The sequence below is a fragment of the Leptonychotes weddellii genome, chromosome 1, assembly GCF_054177405.1.
Source record: "Leptonychotes weddellii isolate Sample4059 chromosome 1, ASM5417740v2, whole genome shotgun sequence".
Lineage (NCBI taxonomy): Eukaryota > Metazoa > Chordata > Mammalia > Carnivora > Phocidae > Leptonychotes > Leptonychotes weddellii.
Genome location: NC_138369.1, coordinates 98385713 through 98394526, shown reverse-complemented (window position 1 = coordinate 98394526; position 8814 = coordinate 98385713). Strand labels below are relative to the sequence as shown.

Here is an 8814-nt window from a genome sequence, read left to right as displayed (position 1 = left end):
CCCGCCGAGCAGGGAGCCCGATGCGGGACTCGATCCAGGGACTCCAGGATCATGACCTGAGCCGAAGGCAGTCGCTTAACCAACTGAGCCACCCAGGTGCCCAGAATGCATTTATCTTGATGAGCACTGAGTAATATACAGAATTGTTGAATCACTATATTGTACACCTAAAACTAATGTAACACTGTATTTTAACTATATTGGAATTAAAATAAAAATACTAAAATAAGATAAAAGGGTGATAGATATTGCAAACTGCCATTTAAAGGTGGTTGTACCAATTTACTCTTTCCTTACAATTGGTACACAAGAGCCTGACTTACACCAACAATAGTACAGACTGTACAAGAAACTGTTAGCTGAGGTATATATAACATTAATGATTCAGTGGACACTGGATGCCAAGAAACTGTAAATTCCTGCCTTTAGGTATACTGTGAATTATCAGGCTCCTCATTCTGAAAAGAAACAAGATTACAGTGAACTCAATCTCATAAAGAGGGGCTTAACACTCATGCTTACCATGTGCCAGGCACTATTCCTAGTGCTTTACTTGCATTATGTCATGTATTCCCCCTGCCAATCCTAAAAGGAAGGTAATTTTATCATTCCCCCATTTTTACATACAAGAAAACTAAGCACAAAGAAGTTAAGTAAATTTCTCAACATCACTCAGGTGATAAGTGACACAGTTCAGATTTGAACCTTAGAAGTCTAAGTCCGGAGTTGGGTGCTTTTAACCACTTACACATCTATCTGCCTCTGTGCACCTACTGATGTGCTAAACATATTTATTAAATGCCTGTTCTGTGCCTGAAATAACACATGAACCATCTTATCCTCACAACAATGTATTATCCCTATTCCTCAGATATTAAAGTGGCTTGCCAAAGTGACAGAGGGCGAATTAATAAGCAGGCATGTCTAATTCTGAAGCTTCTATTTATTCTACTGTGCCATACTTCTTTAGAGAAGCTAATTGTCGTAATACCCATTTTACAGTTAAGGAAATCAAGTCTTCAGAATGAGGTGTATAAGGAGGCAAAATAGGAGTTGTCCCTGTCAACAGAGATTACCAGGGGCTGTATCATACCTAATTCTTCCTTTTTCAGAGTTCTATAAAGTTAGAATGTTTATGTACTTTTATTCAAAGGCATGTGGTTATATAGTAGCATATAGTGGCAATTTGCTCTCTACCATAAAGTGTGAGTTCAAATTGTCCAAAGTGACCAAAACTGAAGAAGAATTATAGTCTCCTAATTCTAAGCATCAACAAATCCCTTTTAAGAAGAGTGACATAGTGGGGTGAGGATGAGCAGGTACACTCCCACACTGCAGAGATACGCATCACAAGAATAGGGTAGCAACATATTTTTAATCTCAGCAAGCAAATGATTATCAGTCCTTCAAAAAAACAGCTTTGGTGCTGGTTCCTGAGTTTACAACAATTTTTCCTTATTGTGTACAGAAAAGAGCTAGGACGCAAGAAGATAAGAGCAGTGAGAGGAAGGAGGGCGCCACACAAGAGGCTTCTAGTTAGAAAAGCCCTCTTACTGCTCTGCTTACACCCAGTGTCCAGAACTACATATGAGAGTTTTTCAGGCTCTGGGTTCAAATTTGTTCTGCTACTTATCTACTGTGTGACCTTGGGCAAGTTACTAAACCTCTCTAGCCAGTTTCTTCATCTGTAAAATTAGTAATAATCAATAGTATCAAAAACATTAGTCTATCATGAAGATTAAATATTGTCTAGTACAGATCAGATCCCTGAAGGTTGAGGGTGAAGCACTGAATCACCCAAGTCCACAAAGACCCTTCGCTTTCATATTTCAGTGTCTTATTGCTTTTCTGTTTTAATACAATCAGGAAAACATACTGTCCTATATATAGGTCTGGGATTAGGAAGGAGATTTCTAATCTTCTTGTGATAGTTTCCTATTCTGAAGGTCAGAGTGTGCAAATGGCAAAATATCTTCTTGAAAATTATTAATAGTAATAATGATAACAACAACAACAATTCACTCAAACTGGCAGTAAGAAATTGTGTGATCCAAAAAAAGTTGAATTTAGAAAAAAGAACCTAAGCTCTGTCAGAATGGCTGGTGTCTATAAACACAATTTTTGTCTTCTATGCCTTAACATTTTGTTCAAGTGATTAGGACAGTGAGTTAAAATCAGGAAAACTAGGAGTTGAATAGGCAGTGCCTGAGGTGGGAGAAAAAATGAAAGATCTGTATGTCGTTCATTTGAAGAAATAAATGAGATGGCTCATCTGCAGACATCTTTTGGACTCGTGTGTGTGGGAATCAGAAAGGGACAGGAAGAGACTCTTTTGAGGGAAGATAACAAGAGTCCAAGAGATGTCTGCAGATGAACCACTGCAGTGCAGTGTAGAGGCTGCACTGAATGGAGAGCAGTCAGGAGTCAGGGAAACCAGTTGGAAGGCTGTTTTTTTATTATAGTTAAGAGGAAATGAGATCACTAAAGTTTATCTCTTCATCGCTAGGTCTAGGTCCAGATTGATGTGATCAGTTGCTTATTATATGTGTCATTTAGGTCCTCTGAGAACAGATGCTGAGAGAGAATTATTGAGCAAGTAGTTTATTGGGGGGATGGTATAAAGATAAAAGGGGAGGAAGCAGAATTGGACAGAGAAAGCCTTCAGATATGACTTCAGTCTCATCCAACTCAATGGTGAACTTCAGAAGGAAGATTGCCTGTTAAAGTAGCCCCACCTTGGACAGAAATTGACAGGCTGAGTACCCCTAACCTATCCAGTCTCTGACTAGGGGTTCCTGGGAAGGGTATGGCTCTGATTCAAAAGCTGAGACAGATCCTATCCTGAATGTTCTGCAACTGGAGGCTCTCAACTAACTGCACTTTTTGCAGCTAAATGGCAAGTTCTTTCTTGAAAGGAGAACTGAGCGGTGTACCTCCTTAGGTGCCAAGGCGATATCTCTACAAAATCTATAAGAACTCAAGGTGAGGCAAGGTAGGCACCTAGGGTGAAGAATTTAAGGAGGCATTCACACTGCCCTAAGTGCTGAGTGGGCACTTGGGAAGTTAATTTTGCACCATAGGTATTTTGCCTGCCTCACCCTAATCCTCAGGATCTCAAATTCAAAACACTTAGAATTTTGTTCATCATTTTCCTCCCCCTAACACAGCCCTTTCAGTCTTCCCTCAGGCAGATGCAATAGTTGCTTAATGGGTCTTTCCAATGGATCTTGCTCCTATCTAATTCAGTCTCCACTGCTACAGCGTCATCTGAGTTAAAAGCAACTCTGATTTATAATTTCAATGCTTAATACTCTTCATTGTTTTCCCTATATCCTAGAGAATAAATACCAAGCTTCTTTCTATGGGCATAGAAAGACCCTGCATGATCTGATGGTATGAAAATCTGGACCCAGGGGTGGAGGAATTTTAATTCTACAGCTAAGTGCTTATTTTTATATGTAGCATAAGTTATATTTAATTTTGGAGTTGAAGGATAGGCAGGAATTTGTAGAGTTGAGAAGAAGGTATTCCACGTGAAGGAAGCAGAATGAAGTAATTTGGGAGAGATTAGAGGGAATGGGCAGTTTGTATGGAATTTGGAAAATATATAGGAGGTTAATAGAAATATGCCTGGAAAAGTAAATGAGAACTGATCAAAGGAATGTAGCTGTGGACTGTGTAAGTTTTCATCTGAAGGTTTTGGAGCAGAGGAGTGACATAATCAAAATGGTCTTGTGTGAAGGTGAATATGGTCACGATGTAGAGGCTGCACCGAATGGAGAGCAGTCAGGAGTCAGGGAGATCAGCTGGAAGGCTGTTTTGCTGTTACAGGTAAGAGGAAATGAGATCTTGAGCCAGGTGTGTAAAGAAAGAAAAAGATATAAGAAAATATGATGTGTGAATAGGATTTCAGGACTGATTAAAGGAAGGGGGATGAGGAAGAGGGTACTCAGAGGGGACTTAAAAGTTTGAATTGGGTGACAGGAGGCTGGTATATGGGAATCAGAAAGGTTCAAAGTCTGGGCTCCAGAATCTGGGTTCAAATCCCAGCTCAGCCACTTCTGACTTTATACAACCTTAGACAAGTTATAGGACTTTTCAGTACCTCAGTTTCTTCATTTGTAGTATAAGGATTTTAATAGTAAGTGAGGACTATACAAGATAATGCATTGAAAGTATTTAGCACCGTGCCTGGCCCATAGTAAATGCTCATGAAATGTTAAGTTATGTTACTGAATAGACTTTGAAATGCTGTTTACAGAGGTTATCGATTATGATAAAATAGAAGAAATGTTTACTTTCACAAAATTTTCCACAGGATATGATAGAGCTAATGAAGATTAATCTTCAAATTATTCTATCTTCAAATATTTCAAACTCAACCCTGTGATTTTTTTTCAATTTCACTTCCTATCACTGCCAATATGGTGCCTCTTCTCCATGCAATGTTATTACCTTGTTGTCTCCTGTTAACATCTTTCTTTCCCATTCACCCAAATGCCTATTCCTGCCCTTTCCATCAGTTCCTGCTAATAATCTCCTCCAAAACTTGGTTGAGAACTCACCTTCCCCAAAGTTTCCTTCACCAGCCTGCCTGCTCTACCTACCACAACTGTGATCATTCCTCTCTATGGGCAAACCTTAGAATGGTATCATTTTGAAACTAAGAACAAACTATATATACACACAAACACACCACACAAATATATATATATATAAAATTCTCAGGCTATGTTGAAGGTGTGTGTGCCTCCATAAATAATTGTTAATGATGAAATAGCAGGAAAAGCATCTCCTGTCTCTTTAGATAAGAACCCTCCTCCTCCACCCACTCTTTTGCCCAAGGATAGAAGATGGCTTGGCAAAGCTATGCTCAATAAATGCTTACTTTAAGGATGTTTTCAGTTGTTGGTGATTGGTCAGTCTACAAATTATATTTCTATATCCTCTTTCTATATGTCAGCCTTAAAAAATGAAATGTTTCATAAAGCAATCTCAGTCATATAACAGGAAAACTAAAGTATGAAGGAAGTGTTTTACAATCATTTCAGGTATTGTAGATAATACAAATGTGCTTTTATACAATAAAGACCTGGTCTACCATACATCTAAAAGGCAGTAGGAAATCATAATTAGAAACAGAAACAAGGCATTTTTCCTCTCACTAAATAGTTCCTGCGATATTCCCTACAAAATGGCACTGGATGTTTTCCTACTACTACACAGTGCCATACAGGTTCAGAAAAATAAAACCTCTTTTTATGCCTATGAAACTGATTTCAAACAAAATAACCAACTTCAAAGGTTGGCTGAAAGCTAGGAATGTTTTTACATAGCCCAATATTTGTATGTATGCATTAACGCATATTGCAATACATATTTAAAAAGTGCTACTAAATCTCCAACCATCCTATACATTCAATTTGAAACCCTCATCAAGACAAGGTTCCTATATCAAATAGGTCACAATCTTAGGTGTATTTAAATACTGGAAATGAATGGTACCTAAAATAAAAATCCTTTACACACAGAGCAATACATGAGTATAACATTAATAGCTTACATGGGTTTTTAATGGCTCCTAATATAATATGCCCTTTCAAGGAACCATTGATACATATTGAAATGCATTTTTACTGTGTTAGTTTGAGTAATTGTGAATTAGACATGGTTGACAAAATCAGCATTAAAAGTTAGGTAATTTTCTTGAAATATACACAATCTTCTATAAGTACACAGCTCTATAAGTGATAAAATATTAGATCTTGAATGCTAAAAAAAGTAGTTTTCACACTGATTTTTAAGACCATGAGTTTTTATTGTTACAATTCAGTAAACTATTTTACCAAAGTTTACAGTGATCCAATTCAAAGCCAATAAAAAAACAATCATTGGTTTTATAATCAATATCATGAAGCAAAGGCAATTAATAGCCAATGTACTACCTCATTTTAAATGTAGTGAGGAACAGTAACAAGAAGGCATTAATATTATCCCAGTCTGTTCCACTTAACAAGTTTACATTTAAGATGTTTCCATTTTCAAATATCAAACCCACTGTACATTTAGAAAACCTACTTGGGAAAATCTATTATTATTTAATTTCTCAGAAAACTGCTATTTCAACCTACTTTTCTTTGAATTCTGAGTTGCTACATTAGTCTCATCTTTACAACAATAATTATTGATCTCTCAAAAGCAAGAACATCATATAAAGTGAAAGAATTATTATAATATGAAGACAAGAAAGAAAATGTCTATTATTCTAGTGAATAATAATCAAGTTGTATTTCTTAAACATATAGCACATTATAGTCATAACTGGCTCACCACCACAGTTAGAAATATACATACACATTTTTCAAAATAAGATTTTTAAATAAAGTATTCCAAGCACCTTTCTAGCTTAAAGATTTGAAATAGCAATTAAGTCTGAACCTTAAATCATTCGTCTCTATAACTAGAAGAGCAAGTCCCAAGGATGTAAATCTCACCCAATGAGGTAAGGGATGCTGAATGTATTATTAATTGCTAAGTAATTTCTTAATTTTAGAATCTACCACCCAACACTGGCAAATAAATAATGTGATATATGAGCCCAGACTCTCATGCTGCTTTACTAGAGTTCAATAAACACATGCACACCCTAAATGTACATGTGATTGTGATTTCTACAAGCCAGGAAATATAGCAGGACTCGGCGATAGCAAATCTACCCCATCTACTTATTATTCAAGCAGTAGTATTTAGAATACCTAAAATGCCTGCTGAACACTGCGGCTCAATGTCCCCTGGGGTTACTTCTAAGCGGAACCACATCTCTTCTCCTCAGTGATTAGTGAGTTTTAAGAAGGCAGATAACATGAGGTAGACATTCTCATGCAGCAAGAAGATAACTCTTCTCTCCAAATTCTCAAAAACCAACACCCCCACACCCAAAATACACACACAATCACCCCCCCTTTTTTTTTTAAGAAAGAAAGGAGGGTTTTTCAAATAGGTACCAAAAACATGCCATTTGCAAGGGGATGAAAAATGTATTTTTCCTCTACTTGCTGCTGTGTAAGATGTTTACAGATCTGATTAGAAAACCTGCATGTACATAAAAAGTAGTGCTTCCATTAAGATTCCTTTAGTGAAATCTGCCTGTGCAGACATATGTGTACATAAATCATACATATTTATGCAAACATGCCTACATTAACAAGGACACACACATGAACACCTAGACCACTAATTAAGCTTACACAGTTCTACAAGCCCCCTTTGACATTTCTTAGCATGCATGTTATTCAAAAGACAGATTTTTAAAAAAAAATAATAAGCAGCTGCATATAATGCATGCCAAAGTGGCATGTTTAGAGAAGCAAATACATTACCAGACGCATTTTGAAGTTTCTGGAACACCTGCAGGTAAAAGGAGACTGTGAATCGGATGCTGGTACACGGTTTTCCTCAGAATCACAGAGCTTGGTGTGACTGTGGGGGAATGTAAGGCGAGTGTGAGGCTGGAAACCTTTGAGTTGAGCTCACTCTAAGCATCAGAAAGCCTCAAAGAGGGGAAAGAAAAAGGCAGCCCACAGACAGCTAGATGAGAAACTTCTGGCACCTCTCCAGCTCAGGAACGAATGCTCTGTAATTTGGAGACGTATAGTGATGGAAATGAAGAGAAAGTTGGATTTACGGGTGAATTTGCTCAGCCATGCAGAAATGGGCAGGTAACAGTCTCTCGGCTCATTTTAAAACAGTCATTCAAGAACAAGACTGAATCAAAAAATTAGCAGGCATCCTTTTTTGAAAAAATAAAAAGGCTACTCCAACCAGCTTCCCAAGATGCCTTTACAAACTTCAAATGGATCATTCCATCAGCTATTTGTTGCACATTTTATTAATCCCAGTGCAAAGGTAAACTGGAAAATCTAATTCCTTTTATGTAGAAAACTGGATTTACTGCTTTTTATAATGCACTTTAGTCATATAAATACACAGATTTACTTACAGAGTTCTTGTTTCTTGTGTAAAACCACTACTGTTTGGTCCAGATAAAATGTTAAAAGGCTTGTTTGCAGCTTTTCAAGGAAGTAAAGAAAAAAATGTTTTAATACTGAGAAGGTAAGGTGAGTACAGATATTTAAATGTTGAGTTTGAAGCAAAGAGGGTATAAAGGAAGAGCCCTGAACCATTAAGTGGTACATAAGAGATACGGTTATACACGAGCATTGAGCAGGCAGGTGGCTCAAGTCTATAAATATATACATAATTAAGGGTAGGAAGAAAAGAGCTTTGGCAAATTAACTTCTTAGAGACAATAGCTGTGATTTTGTTTAGGCTTACAAATAAGTCAATAATGTCTGGGGAGCACATGTGGACTTCACCTTGTCTGAAAAATTCCACAGCTCACGAATAGAGAGTGAGGTTGGAAATATCACACACTAGCAATCTATATTCAAATGTAATGAGGAGAAGGACAATATTACCATGAAGAATGTTGTCATATTACATTGTGCCTGTGTGGCTTAACTACTCATCCAACCTTGCAAATGGCTATTTGCCTGGACTCAATAGCAAATGTGCTATCTATTGATGGGAGGGCGGAGGTGGGAGGCCAATTTTATTTGTTTTACTACACATGCACCTTTGGGAGACTCAAGGATAAAACGCATGGGCTGAATGTAGGAGTGATTCTCTTTTCAAGGCCACATTTATCTATAATAAATTCAAAGTGGAATTAATAATGACCAATTAAGGTATTTATTATTTTAGCTGTTGAGGTCAAGGGCAAAACAGTGTTTATGTTTATTGATAGAAGGTCGA

At 37.2% G+C, this 8814-nt stretch overlaps 1 protein-coding gene across 1 annotated transcript in view; it reads right to left on the bottom strand.

Annotated features, from left to right (window-relative positions):
* Nucleotides 1-7954, bottom strand: part of IQCJ (IQ motif containing J) — a 194180-nt gene extending 186226 nt beyond the window's left edge. The window contains exon 1 of the mRNA XM_031025811.2: nucleotides 7380-7954. Coding sequence (XP_030881671.2) covers nucleotides 7380-7388 — 9 coding nt within the window. The 5' untranslated portion in view covers nucleotides 7389-7954. The remainder of the gene's footprint in view (nucleotides 1-7379) is intronic.
* Between the last annotated feature and the right edge of the window lie 860 nt (nucleotides 7955-8814).